We start from the raw sequence: 15,043 nt of genomic DNA, 5'->3' as shown, positions 1-15,043 counted from the left end.
AGATAGGCGTGGTGACAGGCAGGCACGGTTCCAGCGTGTCCCTCCACGGGGCACTGGAAGGGTGAACAGAGTTACCGTGAGCACCTGCTGCGCTTTGCAACAGGGAATGTGGTCTGAGTCACTGGGAGTGTTTGAGAGTGTCAAACCACACGCTTTTTACTGGCACGTGTTGGTCAGACTATCAACTCAGCTCTGTCAGTAAGAGGAGCTGCTGAACTGCTTTGCTGAACCATTTGCCACATTGGTCCTCAAATGGTTTGCGTGTAGAAGCTGCTGGGGAGGTGATCATGCCGTTGGTAAGTGCCACGTCGGTTACAGCCTTGTTTCGGCAGAGCTGCTGCCCTTTTAGCGTTTACCTTTTAGGTGTTTCAGCACCAGGGCATGCCGGTGGCACAGCAGGGAGCTGCACCTTGTCACCGGCGTGTGCCGTGTATTGATTACAAATGCCCAAAGCTGCCTTCCCCAGAGCACCGATGGCTGCTGCTTCGGTGCTGCTCGGGGATCAATGGGCTGTTCAGCCGTGAGTTGCTCAGCGGGTCTTTCCACGCTGCCCCGCGTGTGTGGGGTGTCCCGTGCCGGGCTCCGTGGGTGCCCCGCACGGCGCTGGGCTCTGTCGGGGTTAGGGCGCAGCAGGCTCCGGGCTCTATCCCTGCTCCTGCCTCACGCGCTTGGAGAAAGCCTCGGGCGTTGCTGCTTGCTTGCGCTGACCTGCAGCTGCGGATGGTGTCAGGGGAGATATTCCGGGTTAGCACCTGGTGGAGCTGCAGAAGTTCTCGCCTTGGCCCTCTGGGTGGGGGAGGCCCAGTCTGCACTGTGGGTGCTTTCGGGAGGGCACTGGCGGCTCTGCACTGGCTTGTTGCTCTCCGGATCTGCCCCTCTGTGTCTCAGGCTCACCTTTTTGCACAGTCTGTGTGTCTCTTCCTTTCCTGCTGTGATTTTTACCTCCCTACAAGGCTTTCACCCGTGTCCTCTTCCATTTCTCCTTGCAACCGGTTGCCAGCTGCCTGCGCCGCCACTACACCAGCGTCATCCCTAGGCAGCCCCGTATGCTGACCTGCTCCATCCTGGTTTGGGAGCTGCTGGCTCAGACCCGTTACTGAATTCACAGCAGCAGTGCCCAGCCGGGGGCCGCATCCTGCCGAGGAGCTGCTCGTGCAGGCTTCCCTCCCTCCCACTGCAGGTCCACAATCAAGGTTACGTTATTTTCCAGGTTCAGCCCTCCAGTACCTACATTTTTCGCCAAACCCCAACCACCAAAGGAGGGAGCCGCCTGGTCGGAGCGCTCGGTGTCTGCCGGGAGCAGCTGCGGGGATGGAGGTGTGGAGGAGCCAGCCGAAGCCCTGGGAGCTGCAGGGGATCCTGCCCAAGAGCCAGCAGATGCAGATGGCTCCCTGGAAGCAAAGGTAGATTTTCTCGTACACCTACCGCTTGCGTTGCCTCCCCCAGCTTGCCACCAAAAAGCCGTGCTTGTGCCAACCCCCCTTTTTGCTGCCTTGCTGTCATGTGCCCTGGGGGTGGGCTGGGCAGGCAGCAGGGCCAGCAGCTGGACACGGGCTTCTGGGGAGGGAGAAATCGGATAGTTTTGCCTGGAAGAAGCCCACTGGGATCCTACAGACCTATGCTGAGTTTGCGGTTTTTGGACTTGTTTTTAAACCGTAAAATGAGGCTTTTATCGGCGTCAGGATGTGAAGGCTTCCGGTTTCCTTCCTGTATCAAGCTGTGCCAAGTACTGTGATGTCCAGGTACCACCTTCTCTCCCCCAAGACCTGCAGTATCGCAGGGACGGCCACAGAGCTGTCTTTGATAAAAGGAGACTTTGCAAAGTCACTGTCTCTTCCTCCTGGCATGGAAAATGGCCTTTGGTCTGCTGACCTTCCTGGTGAACCTCGGTGCTTTGGAGCCTGACGTCCGTGCTAGTCGGACCTGGCGCCTTGTTCTGCATTGTGCGGGACAGAGGCTGCTCCTGGGGCAATACAGAAGGATGCAGGAAAGCATGGGAAGTTCTGAAAGCACTGGCCTTGGCATTAAGTTCAAGGAGAGGGGTTGCACCTGCTCACATCCAAATATCGGTCACTTTAACATTATAACAGCACATTCTTCCTGAATCATGAGAAATGATACCCCGTAGACATCAAGAATAGTGTGGCTGAATGTTTTTGGACAGAAGTGTGCAGTTATCTTCATTTCCTGCTTTGTTGCCACGTATGCAGAAATAAACCAGAGGAATTCTAGTAGATGTGGCTAAGTAGGATCCAAAAGTGCTGCAAAGGATACGTCTGGATTGCAGCTTCATCTTCTGCTTGTGTGACTGTATCAAGGCAATATCCACGTAGCCTCCCTGGGGAGGTGGGAGACCATAGGCCTAGGAAGGATGCGGGTTAGAATCTTTGGGAATAGGCGCTTGGCAAAGCTTTGCTAGGCTTGAAAATGTGGACTCGAGAGAAGGAGCATTGAATCGTCTGATTCTGAGCTTCATCTACCAGGGAGATGTAACCTCTGATTAGGTGTAAAGATGGCCCAGAAATATTCTTGCAGATTCTGCTGATGCCAAGGCCCCAGCACAAAGCACTTCTTCATGTTACTGAAGAAGCAGGTATCAGTACCTTGCACAAGCACTCACAAAGCCCTCGCTTATTAAATAGGGGACAGAAGGCCAGGGACGAGGTTCCTTTTGAAAGATGGCACCTCTGAGGTCAAACACCAGCTCTCAGCTGCTGGGAGACAGAAGAACGTCTCGGCTGCCTTCTTCAGGAAGGTGTCGTTCAGGGTAATGACCTGGGGGAGATCCTCAGCTCTCCAGCACTGATGAGTGCACGAGATGAAACCTAAGCACTCTCTGAAATTGGAGAGTTGTGCCAAGCCCTCATTTTCCTGGTTTTGATACTTCACACTTGCAGCTGTGTTCCTGTTTTTGCCATGAAGCACCTAACCTGTCGAGGCATGGGGTTCTGGGCACGTTCCCTGGGCAGGAGTGATCAAAGCTGGTCTGGCGCAAGGGTACAAAATGCCCTTGAGGTCTCTGCCAGGGCTGGGTGCACTCAGCTTCCCCATGCACGCTTGCACGTAGGAAGTGCAGGCAGAGCCCGTGTCTCACCTGTGGGTGGGCTTGGACCCGCTCAACGGTTGGCATGGACATACCCGTACTGGATTTGCACCCAGGTCCCGTCTCAGCTGCTCCTGGCTGGCTGAGGTGGCGGAGCCTGCAGCAGAGCGGTCTCACCCAGACCAGCCAGCTGCTCGCTGCAGCCCATGGTGCTTGTTTTGCAGGTGCTGCCATCCCCTGCTGAGGAGCTGGAAGGGGCTGTGGAGGATCTGGTGCCTCCCCAGAGCCTGGTGGGGATCAACAGACGGATGCAGTCTGTGGAGGCAGAGCCTGTCAGCTTGGGAATGGAGGAGGTAAGTGGGAATCCATCTTGTGCCACGATTCCAGTGTGGCAAGCAGTTCTGTAGCCCCCCCTCTCCCACTGGTGGCCCTCACTGCTGCTTGCAGAGTGCCTCGCGTCCCTCCAAGCCCATCACACAGTGCTGCTGAAGCAGCTGGTCACTGGAGAGGCCACGCAGGACGTGTCGTAGGGCTGACCTGCGCAGCAGCTCTGCAGGGCGTTATTCATCTCGTTGCTAATCAAGTGGTCAGCAGGAAATTTCTGCAGTAGCTTTTGCTGTAGCAGCTTGAGAGAGTGCAACATGCGAATGGGAGAGAGGGAAAAGCATCAGGAGTCAGATGAGCTGGGCTGGAGTCCTCCCCCCAGCTCTAAGGGCTTTCACCTCCGAGTGCTGTGTTTTTCTTAAGGCAGTAAAAGGTGCTTTTCAAGGCAAGTTCTGCAGCAAAGAGAATTCCTTGCTGCCAGGAGATAGCCCAAATTACTGGCAAGTGGAATGGGTACAGGATGAGATTAAGGTGATTTTGCCTGTGTTTGAAGAAGAGCCCCCTCCAGCCATGTCTGTACGTTGCTCCAAGCCGTGGCTGCTCTTCTGCCTCAATTTCCACGCTCGACATCTTGATCTCTCCTCGCCTACCTCCAGGTTTTCGATGTCCTGCCGCCCTACGGTGTGCTGCAGCCAGGCGAGAGCCAGCGGGTCACATTCACCTTCTTTGGCCACACAAATATCGCCGCCCGTGTCACGGCGCTGTGCAAGGTGGAGGGAGGCCCGACCTACGAGATCGCGCTGAGGGGGGAGGCTTCGCTCATCAGCTACCTCCTAGACGTCACGGAGATCGACTGCGGGCTGCAGGTACGGCAGCTTCTCTTGGCAGAGGTCCTTGTCGTGAAACCATCACCGGCGGGTTGCTGCCCTCCTAGGGCTGGGGCTCTCTCCCCTTCCCAACTACTTTTTTGGCTCTATGGCTTGGAAGTACAACCTTGGAGTGATACGTCCTGCATCCAAGCTGGTTCTTAATGGCCGTCTCCACCCCCCTCCAGCTGAGAATTCCTCCTCCTCAAGGTAACTAACGCCGCCTCCTGGGGCAGGCAGGGTCCCAGTAGTGATCTCCAGGGGGACGTGCCTCAAGACGTCCATCTGCTGATCCGCTCCTAAAGCCTGAGGTCCCAGGAGGCGCTCTCTTTTGATGGTCTTGATTAATCATCAGAATAAACCAGGGAGGAAGCTAACTTGGGCTTCCCAGTCAGTGTAGCTGGAGAGAATGTCCTAGAACAATCCCCACTTCTTTCAGTTAAAAACCCCACAGGTATTTCCAGCCGTTGGCCCTGTTTGTGTTGCCCTGTCTGCCATTTTGCTGTCGCTGCAGGTGCTTTTTCTTCTGCAATGTCTTGATGCCACCTCCTTTGTTCCAGCTGGGTGTGAGGTGCAGAGAGCTTGTGTCCTCTTTGCTTTCCTTATGACTGATCTCTGTGGTTGGCAGTGCCCCTCTGCGTGCCGCCATCGGTGTCTGTTCCTGTGTAGGGCTGAGGGGCGCCCTGTGGCGGTGGCTTCCCCGGGTTAGCCGGGGAGACTCAAGTGCCCGTACCTCCTCTGCCTCTGCTTTTGTCCTGTGCTGAGTTCACTTGCTCACATCCCAGTGAAAGCAGAAGGAGGTTCCCAGTACCAGGCCTGTGCCTTCATCTTGCCACTCCTCTGTCCTCTCTTCAGCTGTTTAACAAAGTCACCGAAGCAGAGGTCACCCTGCAGAACAGCGGGAAGATGGGATTCACCTACGAGGTGCTGAAGCCCAGCGCGGGCACCGCAGACAGCCCCCTGCCCGGCGTGCCCCTGGTCCTGCCCAGCACGGTGAGTGACTGACCCTGGCTCTGGGTCAGGCTGCCTAGGAGGGGGTTGTAGGGGAAAAAACCAAAATTTAAAAAAAACAACGCACAAAATCAGACAGGAGAGACAGGGCTGTAAGCAGCTGCTGCTGGGGGGCAGGAGGGTCCAGCAAGCGCGGTCCTAATGGCCCCCCTTCACGGCCTTTGCCGGCGGGTGACCCTGCCGTCACACAGCAGCCACCGGCCGGAGGCACCAGCGCTTCGGTGGCTCTGGGGACCCCAACTGCTGAGCGCCCCGGCTGTGCGGGCACCGGGGCCGGGCTGTGCCGGCTCTCCTGGGGGTCACCGTGCCCAGGCTGTGTGATCGGACAGGGCTTACTCCTTGTCGCTGCCTGTAGCACACCCTGGCAGGCCCCTGCCAGCACTGAGCGGGACTCCAATGCTCTCACTTGGGCATGAAGCTGCTTTGGCAGAAATTGTAGCCTCCCCTGTTCCGGTCCCCCGCTCCCCCAGCTTTGCTGCTCCGCAGCAGCTCTGTGGGGCAGTGAGGGGGGCAGGCAGGGGCAGGGCTGGAACAGTGAGGAGTTTGCAGCATCCCACCGTCCCAACTTCTGAGTCCGGCATGGCTGGCTTTGGGCTGGAGCAGCATTCCTGTCTCGTCCCTTTTTGTACTGGGAAGAGGAAGCCAAACGGCGTTCACATTTCCTCATGCCTGTCTCCTACAAGGAGTGACACACTGACGCCCTCTTCCTGCCAGCTTCCCAAGACCCAGCTCTGCTTGGCCCCGTGCAGTCGGTCGCTGTAACCGGCGCTGGCGGCTTGGCAGGGCTGGCTTTCGCTGCAGCTGTGTTCTGCGCTGCACCAGGGGCTCAGGGCACCAAGTGGCAGGATCTGTCCCGCGCAGCAGCTTCTCCCTGCAGCGTGAAGGGGAGCGGGGAGCCGAGGGTCCAGCCCAGCGTGCAGAGGGCGAGCCGAGGGAAGCTGCGGCTGTGTCCCGTCACCCAGGGCTGTGTTGCTGTCCGTTTGCATTTGCTCTCAGCCTGGCTGGCGTGAGCCTAGCCTGGGGCTGGGGCAGCCTTTCTGGAAGCCCGGAGAGCAGGTGCCCTTCCTGGCAACACCTTCCCTAGATCTCGTCCTAGTCTCTGCTCCTGCCTTTCCAGAGATGCATGTTTGCAGGTCACCGTGAGTCTGGTTAGGCTCACGCACCCTGGGGTAACCGCACAGGCAGGAGGTGTTTGGTTGGGATCATTGTAAGGGGTCAAGCCCTTCACCACCAGCCTGGGAACAGCTGATGTACTGTGGCAACTGATGTACTGTGGGCACTTCACTTATTTTGCATAGTTGCTGGCAAAAGAGCTTTTATTTCTTCAGCCTGGCTCTTGCTAGCAGAGGGTAAACACTGTTAGGGGCGGAGCTGTGCTCATGCTGAGCAGGGGGCGGTCTGTGGGTCTGTCCTGGGGGAGTGCATCCCTACGGGCCCTCCGAAGGACCTGGGTAAGAGACTTCAGCTTCTGGGTACAAGAAAGATAGAAGGCGATGCTGTCTGATACTTTGTTATATATGAGAACCTGCCTTCTCTTCTCGGCATGTCTGTCGTCTGAGCCGTCCCTCCACCAAACCCTCTCTGGTGCATTCCCTCCCTCTTCTCCCCCATCCTGCAGGGTTACGTTGGACCCGGCAAGAAGCAAGAGCTCAAAGTCTATTACCTGCCAGGAGTGCCTGGAGCCTTCCGCAGGACTTTCCAGATCCAAGTGGGTCACCTGGAGCCTGAAGAAATCTCCCTGAAAGGAGAGGGGAGCTTTCCCAGGATCTGCTTGGACCTGCCCAGGAACATCAAAGGTGAGCACGGCCTGTCTGCTCCCCAGGAGGGGCCCCTGTTTCTCCCCCATGTCAGATGCCCGTAGGGCAGCTCACACCTGCCTCCACCATGCCTGGAGGTTTCAGGGCTGTCAGACCAACACTCAACCCCCCCCCCCCCCCCCCCCGCTTGCTTCCCGAAACTCTGGCAGATGAGCCCGTGTGGGCTTTGCCCCAGGAACCATCCTGCAGAGCCTGCCAGCATGTGTCGGGGTCCTGGGAAGGTGATGGCTAGACGGAAATGCTCTGGAAAGCTGAGCACAGGCTGGCAGGGATTTTGGCAGGGTTGGATTTGCATCACATTGCAGGGGATGAGGTGCTCCCATGTGGGGAGGCAGATGGGTGGGAGTGAACATCAGGGTTGATAGAGGAGAAGCAGCATCCACTTTCCATACATTGCTTGGGGAGGGTGTTTCTGGGAGAGGCCAGGGTCGGGGGAGTGGGGCTTCCCAGCCTCAGTGGGAATGGCGCTGTGCCACGCTTCCATTTGTGGATATTTTCTTCCTTCAGGAAATGAAAAATACGAGAAGGTCCTCAAGAAGGTGATAGAAAAGATGGAAGAAGATGGCCGGACAGAGGAAGCAGGGGAGGCCGTGGCCGCGGAGCCACCCCCAGATCCCTTGGAGGCCGTGGTGAGAATGGCTGCTGCCCCGTTTGACGCGTGCCACCCTCCCCCGGTGTCACTGGGTCCCTGGCAGCCCGCAGCAGGCTTCCCGGGGCCCTGCTGGCACTTGGGACCTCCCTGCCCACACCTGCCCATGATCCTGCACAGCTCAGCAGTGCCCCCGGGGCTGCCCCAGGGAGAGATCCTGAAGACCCTGCTCAAGTGATGAAATTTATGGCACTTCGTGATGGGATGTAGGTCATCACGGGGGGATTTGCTGCTCACAACCCAAGCCCTGCCGGGTTTACAGAGCTTAATAGAGCAGCCTGACTGTGCTCTGGGACTGTGCTGCCAGTGCTGATCTCTCAGAGACAGCAGCTTTATCGTGGCTCCCTTTACAAGAGAGATTTTTGTTGGAGCTGCTTTGGCACTGGCTGGGGGCAGGCAAAGACTTGGAGCTCTGGAAGGTTCCTGGCTTGTCTGTCTGTCCAGATCAGCCTTTGTAACAGTGACTGGGCAGGTGAAGATGCTGGAGTTTGTTGCCCTTGAGATGAGGCCCTGACTGAGAGAGCAGGAGGTGTCACAGACACTGAGCTGCAAGACAGAAGGACCCCATCACCCCTCCAGCACGAGCAGGGGGGAGCCTGGGAAGGACCGTTGCTAACCCGCCGCCGCCTTTCCTTCCCTCAGCTGGACCCTGGGCTGCAGATGCAGATGGAGCGGCTGCTGATAGAGGAACACGCCCTGGAGCAGCAGAAAGCCTTCACCTCTGGTCCCCCAGAGGCCACTGCCTTTGACCAGCGCGCTCGTCAGAGGCTTCTCAGGTTAGTCGGGGCTCCCGTACCCTGTCTCCAGGAGGGTAACACCCAGCAGTGCCCCCCTGCTCCTGAGAGCTCCTTGTGTCTGCAGAGCTGGGGGTAGTGGGGACTCCAGAAAGGGTCTGATCCTGCTAGCTTTGACATACTCCCTGTGAGCAGCTGAGTGTCCTCACTGCCACAGAGCCACCCTGAGCTTTGGAGGTGCTCAGCTCCCCACAGGCGCTGGGTCCTGCTCTTCGGGCTGAGGGGGCCAGTGCAGAGCATCAGGCCCTTCCAGAGAGCACCAGCACCGTCCCTGCTGACCAGCTCTGCAAGAGGCAACTCAAAGCTGGCATCTTTGTTCTGGCTAACAGACCACACTGAGCAAAAAGAGTAGGGAACCGCAGAGGCTGACACACCCTTGACAAACCCTAAATCAGGTGGCCTGGGTGCTGGTGGGACTGCAGGGCTTACCTCGATAACTTCCTTCTGCTCCTCCATGAGGAGGCACGGACACGGTAGGCTCCGGCTCAGGAAGATGCTCTGCAAAAACAGATCACGTAGGTGCGTTCCCGAGTGTGACTGCTCTGGAAAAGGCCCCTCCCGTGAATCTTTAGGTGTTGATTACTGCATCTGCTGGCGCTGCTTTGGGGACAGATCAGGTTGCAGAGCAGTGAAGATTTCCTGCGCAGGCAAATCTTACGACAAGGTCCTGCAGCAGTTCCAGGCTGGGGCTGTACATCGGGCTTAGCTGTTTCATTGAGACAAGTGGAGGTCCGCTGGACTTACCTACAGTGGCTTTCCACAGCAGAGGAGCTGTGACCAGTATCCATTTTAAACGTTTTAAGGCCCCACTGGTAGCTGATAAAACCTAGGTGCTGTGCTCCTCGTGACTTACCAAAGTCTTATTACCAGGTGGTCAGGCCTTGGGTTTCATGGGCTTGAGTTGTGTTTTTACAGCAGTGAATCCAGAAATACACACTTTATTTGCATCTTCCATGCTCTTGGAAATGTAGCCAGGCTGTGGTTTAAGGACTGTCCTTACTCCTTTCAGAGCCGAGCTGCCCGAGTACCTCCTGGACTTTGGGTGCGTGGTTCTTGGTAACACCCCCACGCACGTCGTGACGGTCACCAACACCGGGCAGTTCCCTGCGTCCTTCCGCGCTGACAGACGGGTCCTGCGTGGCACAGGTAACCAGTGCTGGAGAGCCTTCGCGTGGGCTCGAAGGAGCTGTCTCTGACAGTTTAGCTTAAGCCACTGGGCATGGGGAGGTTTTCTGAGTGCTTGTATGTGTACCTTTCTCCTCCTTGGGACCCGCTGCCTGGTGCTTTAGAGCCTGAGTCCTCCTGGCCAGCAGCGCTCAGAGACCCGGCCCGCCCGGGCCCGCCTTAACACTTCCCTGCCGGGGCTGGGCGGGCTGATCGCCTTGGTCACCTCCCAGCATCTTCTGCTCTTGGCTACCATGAGCAGCATCTGATGGGCACTCCAGAGGCTTGTGTTGCAAACAGATGGACCCTTTGTGGTTTGGAAGTGCTTTGTTTAAAAGTTCATAATGCCATAGCACTTCTGTTCAGCCTTTATTGAGAAGGCAGTCTGTGAGGTCCTCTGCTGTATCAAAACAGGCTTCCGAAACAGGCCGTGACGTAAGGCAGCAGCAAACGGTGCCTCGCTGTGTCTGAAGGGTGATCAGGTGCCTCCTCTAAATGGTTTTTCATGGAGCACCATGGCATGGGGGAATCTTAGTTGGAAATTCTCCTTTGGAGAGGTCTGTGCATCCCTCCCTGGGATGCCTAGTGAAGGAATGGCTGGAGCTCCTCAACTGAGATGTTTCCTTTTTACTGTGTGGGTCTTGCATTCTGGCTGTGAAACCCTTTCTCCTTGTGCAGTGACAAGGGAGAAGGAGTGGCAGTCTTCTCCACAGGTACAAAGGGGTCCTTCACAGAGCTGCCAGCCAGGACATACGGCCTTAACTTGCTTGTGACACGTTTGTGTCGACTGTGTATCTCAGCTGCTTTGTTTCCATCTGTTCAAGGTTTCCGTGTGGAGCTGGACCGCGTGAAGCACCTGCCCTGCCGCGAGAGCAAGATCTTTGAAGTGCGCTTCGACCCGCAGAGTGCCAAGCTGCCGCTGGGAGAGGTGGACGTGCTCCTGCCCGTCAAGGTACCTACTACCTTCCTCACCCCGCCATGCCCGTACGCCTCTCGGGGCGGGTGGAGGGTCGGGGACAGCAGCAGATGTCACCGGGGCTCTCAGCAGGATGCTCTGTCCGTCCCCTAGGTAGCAGGAGGCCCCACGTTCCACGTCCGCCTCCGTGCCAGCGTGGCTTTGCCATCGCTCCGCGTCTCCAAGGACAGACGAGTCCTCCACTCTCCACCGTGGGCAGTGCCAGTAAGAAACCATCCAGCTCCAGAATCGGCTCCAGTTCCCCCGTCACCGGCTCATCACTATAAATGAGCCTGTTAAGAAGGTAAAGCACAGACCATGTGTAACACGTACCTTCTCGGTTGGGTTTTCTTTGCCGCTCTTGCCCTTTCTGCCCCTGTGGCTGCATGAGCACTTGGGCTACGGCTCGTCTGAGGAAGCTTTGGAGGGTACAGAGCAAGGCTGGCTCACCTGGACCTGGGCATTAGGTGGTGCTTCACTTCTCTGCCACCTTCCCCTGTTCCTCCTCTTCTGAGGACGGTGCCTCCCCATCTGCCTGCCCTGCCGACGTGTTTTCCCTCCAGTTCAGGCCAGGGGTGGCCTCGGCTGGTTTGGCTGTGGGTGCCCTCGGCACCGTGACGGTGTCTCAGAGCACTGCGAGGAACGAGGGTCTGTCCTCGCAGACTAAGGAGACCTCACACAACTTTTTTTTCCTGCTCAGGTGGACAAATGTTGGCAAGTGAGGGTGCGTCAGAAGGTGCCTGTGGTGGTTTAGGCCCTGCTGGGACCGGAGACCACGTTGGCGTTGTCCCTCCGCCACCCTCAGGCGGACAGGCTGGAAGTGCTGCACAGACCCCGGGGTTGAAATAAGAAGAAATCTAACACAACAGTGCAATAAATAACAATCTGAACAACAACCATAACAACAAACAGCGATAACAATAAACGAGACAAAAGAGAGAGAAGCGCCGCAGTGGACACAGCCAGCCCGCCGCGTGTGCTTCCCAGGACCAAAGCCACACAGGGAAGCTTCCCGCGCTCCATTATCTCGCAAGATCTCGCCCTCCCCCGGCAGCCCAGACGGGTTTGCCTCTGCGCTGCCGGCGGCTCCGTTCCCACTGCCGTAACCACCCCCACAGCGCGTTTGCCACCCCCCACGAGTCAGTGCAGGACAGAGCACTGGCCACCTTTCTCGCTCAGCAATAGGCCAGCAATCGCTCATCCAAGGCCAGCTGGACGGCGTTCACCTCTGCACACTGACGCGGTAGGCACGGGCCAGGCCCCAGCACGTTGCAGTGAGCTGGGTCTCTCTGGAATTACCCGGGTGGCACCATACCTTTTTCCAAATACGTCACTAGTTTTTTGGGATTCTGCACCTGCTCGGGAGTGAAGTTCCAACACATCAGAGGTGCCCGCTGTCCTGGGCCCTTGCCCATGCTGTCCCACACCCCCAGCCACTCATGATTCTCCAACCTGGGGATAGATCTCCTGGTGATACTCTTAAATACTTGCTTAGCCCTGAACAAAGCCTGAACCCTGCAGGAACACGCTGGCTCCCAGCGGTAAGACGACAGTGTTCGTCTCAGCATTCCGAGGGTATTCAGAATTCCCCAAGTTCTCAAACACAGTTGTAAGTAGCCGCAGGACCGACAACTTCATCGTGCCATCAATCAGTGTTACACAGTTCAGCAAAACAAAAATCTTAATCCACCTCCCACGGGTGGTGAGCAGCAGCAGAGGGACGATATACAGCAAATGAGGCGATGAAATTTTAAGGCGCCAAGTGATGGACATTATGACCAGCAATTGATAAGCCGATATAATGAATGCTTCTACCGAATTGTTATGACACACTGACCAAATCTGCTGTTGTCTCAAACCTTCGAGCCCCACACTGAGCACCAAAGCTCTGTGCGCAGGAGAACAGCCCGGCAGTGCCCGTGCCGCACAGTTCTGTGTTCTGGAGCCCTTGCGCCACATCCCACTCCAGGGATCGGCAAGGCCAAGCAGGCCGTTGTTGGGTACCTCGCTGTCCGTGTCCCTGATGACAGTGGTGAGAGAATGCTGATCTTCTGACCGACTCTTACAGAGGTGTCTGGGCTTTAAGGAGAAGGACTGGGAAGGAGCCGGGAGGGAGGTGGGGGGGCAGGGGTAACTGGGGGTGACTGGGAGCCCTGGGCAGGTGCTGTGCAGACCCTGACAGGTGCCCTGGACGCTCGGGTGGTCCTCCAGCCGTGGGGGTGGGGGACAGCGCTGACACCATCACCGGGCCCACGCTCACCTGGGTGCTGTGGAGTGAGACCCCCAAACCCCCTTTTCACCCTGAAATCATCCGTGGCCCCAGGATCCGTGTTTCGCCATCAAATCCCCCAATTTTGCCACAAAATTTCCGCATTTGACTCGCACATCTCCCACTTTGGATCGCAGAATTTCCCAGTTTGACACCAAATCAGCCTCAGCACCCCCAAAAATCCTATTTTACATCCCCAAATCTATCTTGAATCTCAAAACGCCACGGTTTTACCCCAAAATCCGCACCAGCACCCCCAAAAGCCCCCCACTTTCACCCCCAAATTCTCTTTGGACCACAGAATCCCCCAGTTTGACCCCAGAATGTTCTAGCAACGAACCAGTGCCCAGTCAAAACCAGCCCAGCTCCCCAGTACAGGAGAGGATTTTGGTGCTGGGACAGATGGCGATGTGCCAGCTTGGCACACGGGTGCCTTTTCGTGCCCTGAGGTATCTCGGGAGGGGCAGGATGGGCTGAAGCTTCCCTCCTCCTCCTCCTCCTCTCCGGGCTGGGTGCGGGTGTGCGGTCCTGGGGGCAGCGGCAGAGGCCGGGGGGGACCCTGCTCAGCACACTCGGCGTGGTGCCTGTGGGAAGGATGCTACGGAGTCCCAGCAGCTTGTGGCTCCACCTTTATTTAAAACCCCCCAATATTTAAGTACGGCCTTTTTCCAGAGAATTTAATCTCTCGGAGGCTCAGCAGAGCCAGCAGCACAGCGACCGCAGGCTCCACCTTGGTGTCGGACTCTGCTCTATTGTCAGGAGCGTGACGGTGTCGGCTGCCAGGGAACTGATGGAGAGTTCTGGGTCTTTCCCCAAGGGCAGGAGCGCTGCGAGAGAAGGGAGGAGAGCAGCCGTGAGCCCCCAGTGCCCGCAGGGACCCCCAGGGCCCCCCCAGCCCATGCCAGCCCCATCCATCTCCTTCCCTGCCAGGAGGAGCCGGTGAGACCCCCAGAGCGCCTGAAGCTGCTGCTCAGGAACCACCCGTGTGCCCCCGGCACACAAAGGAGCTCAGGACTGGGCCAGGCCACAGAGTAATTTTTCTCTTTGCCATACGAGCTGGTCTAGAGTTGTGTGTGCCCTCAACGAGCCCGTGTGTTGATCTGAGCATCAGTGTGGAGTCTGGACATCATCAGCCTCCTGGCAAGGGGCAGGACAGAGAGGGCTGTTCTCTCCCCACAAATTCCCTTCCTTTTTGGTGAGAAAACATAATTCCTCCACTTTCCAGACCTTACTAAAGAGATATGCTAACCTATGTGTTAAGACACAAGCAACTTTGTGAAACTGCTCTTGAAAAAAACCTCCTGAAACGGCTCGTCTGCCCCCGGAGCGTTTTCCTGGGGCGGGGCCGGGCACGGCAGCACCTGCCCGGGCTCCGTCCCCTACTCACCGTCGCAGATCTCCCACACGCTCTCCGGGCTGCGGGTCTTCTGTTGCCGAACAGCAAGCCCTGGGGCACAGAACTAATGTCAGAGCTCGGCTCCCCCTGGGCAGGGCTGGCCCCTGGCAAGGACAGCACCCAAGGGCGCTGGGACCCAGCAAGACCCCCAGCGAGCCCACCAGTGGGGACTGGGGCTGGGCGGCCAGAAATGGGGCCCCGGGGACTCACCGATGAACCTGACGGCCTCCTCTCGCACGGTGGCCTGAGGGTCCTTCAGGTAGGGCAGGCACTGCAGCAGATAGTCATCCACCCTGTTCCTGTTGTGCATTATCTGTGGAAGCACAAGGGCACGGGGCTGGTACGGACCCTCCGCAGCCGTCCAGACCAGTCCCTCGTGCCAGCACCCCCGCTGCCTCCCAGTGACTCCCGTCTCCCAGCCGGGAGCCCCGTGGGGCTGAGGGGCAGAGAGAGCCGCAGGCAGAGGGGGCTGGGGGTGCCGAGACCCCTCCGTCCCGCTGCCAGGGCCCAGCTGGGCCGGGCTCTCCTGGAGAAGAGCCCCTGGGGGCTGCGTGCTGGAGGGCAGGGAAGGAGGCTGCAGCTGGGGCAGCGGGGCCGGGGCAGGGCGGCGATGCAGAGCGGCACAGCCCTCCCCAGGGGTGCCCCCTGCCCCAGGCGCGCAGCCCCCGTCCAGCCAGCCCTGGGCTTTGGGGGGTGTCCTCACCAAGCACTCTCCGATCAGGACTGTCTGCCACGTCTTGGCCGCGGAGCTGAGC

At 58.0% G+C, this 15,043-nt stretch overlaps 1 protein-coding gene across 1 annotated transcript in view; it reads left to right on the top strand.

Annotated features, from left to right (window-relative positions):
- LOC141954941 (hydrocephalus-inducing protein homolog) overlaps window positions 1-11,377 on the top strand; it is a 69,251-nt gene extending 57,874 nt beyond the window's left edge. Inside the window, exons 23-33 of the mRNA XM_074895048.1 lie at window positions 1,211-1,403; window positions 3,328-3,396; window positions 4,024-4,233; window positions 5,089-5,226; window positions 6,863-7,040; window positions 7,569-7,625; window positions 8,444-8,486; window positions 9,514-9,650; window positions 10,493-10,620; window positions 10,738-10,848; window positions 11,324-11,377. Coding sequence (XP_074751149.1) covers window positions 1,211-1,403; window positions 3,328-3,396; window positions 4,024-4,233; window positions 5,089-5,226; window positions 6,863-7,040; window positions 7,569-7,625; window positions 8,444-8,486; window positions 9,514-9,650; window positions 10,493-10,620; window positions 10,738-10,848; window positions 11,324-11,377 — 1,318 coding nt within the window. The remainder of the gene's footprint in view (window positions 1-1,210; window positions 1,404-3,327; window positions 3,397-4,023; window positions 4,234-5,088; window positions 5,227-6,862; window positions 7,041-7,568; window positions 7,626-8,443; window positions 8,487-9,513; window positions 9,651-10,492; window positions 10,621-10,737; window positions 10,849-11,323) is intronic.
- Window positions 11,378-15,043: the final 3,666 nt, after the last annotated feature.

This window comes from Athene noctua, unplaced genomic scaffold (genome assembly GCF_965140245.1).
Source record: "Athene noctua unplaced genomic scaffold, bAthNoc1.hap1.1 HAP1_HAP1_scaffold_42, whole genome shotgun sequence".
Lineage (NCBI taxonomy): Eukaryota > Metazoa > Chordata > Aves > Strigiformes > Strigidae > Athene > Athene noctua.
The sequence above is the reverse complement of the archived record's forward strand: the minus strand, read 5'-3'. Positions and strand labels throughout refer to the sequence as shown.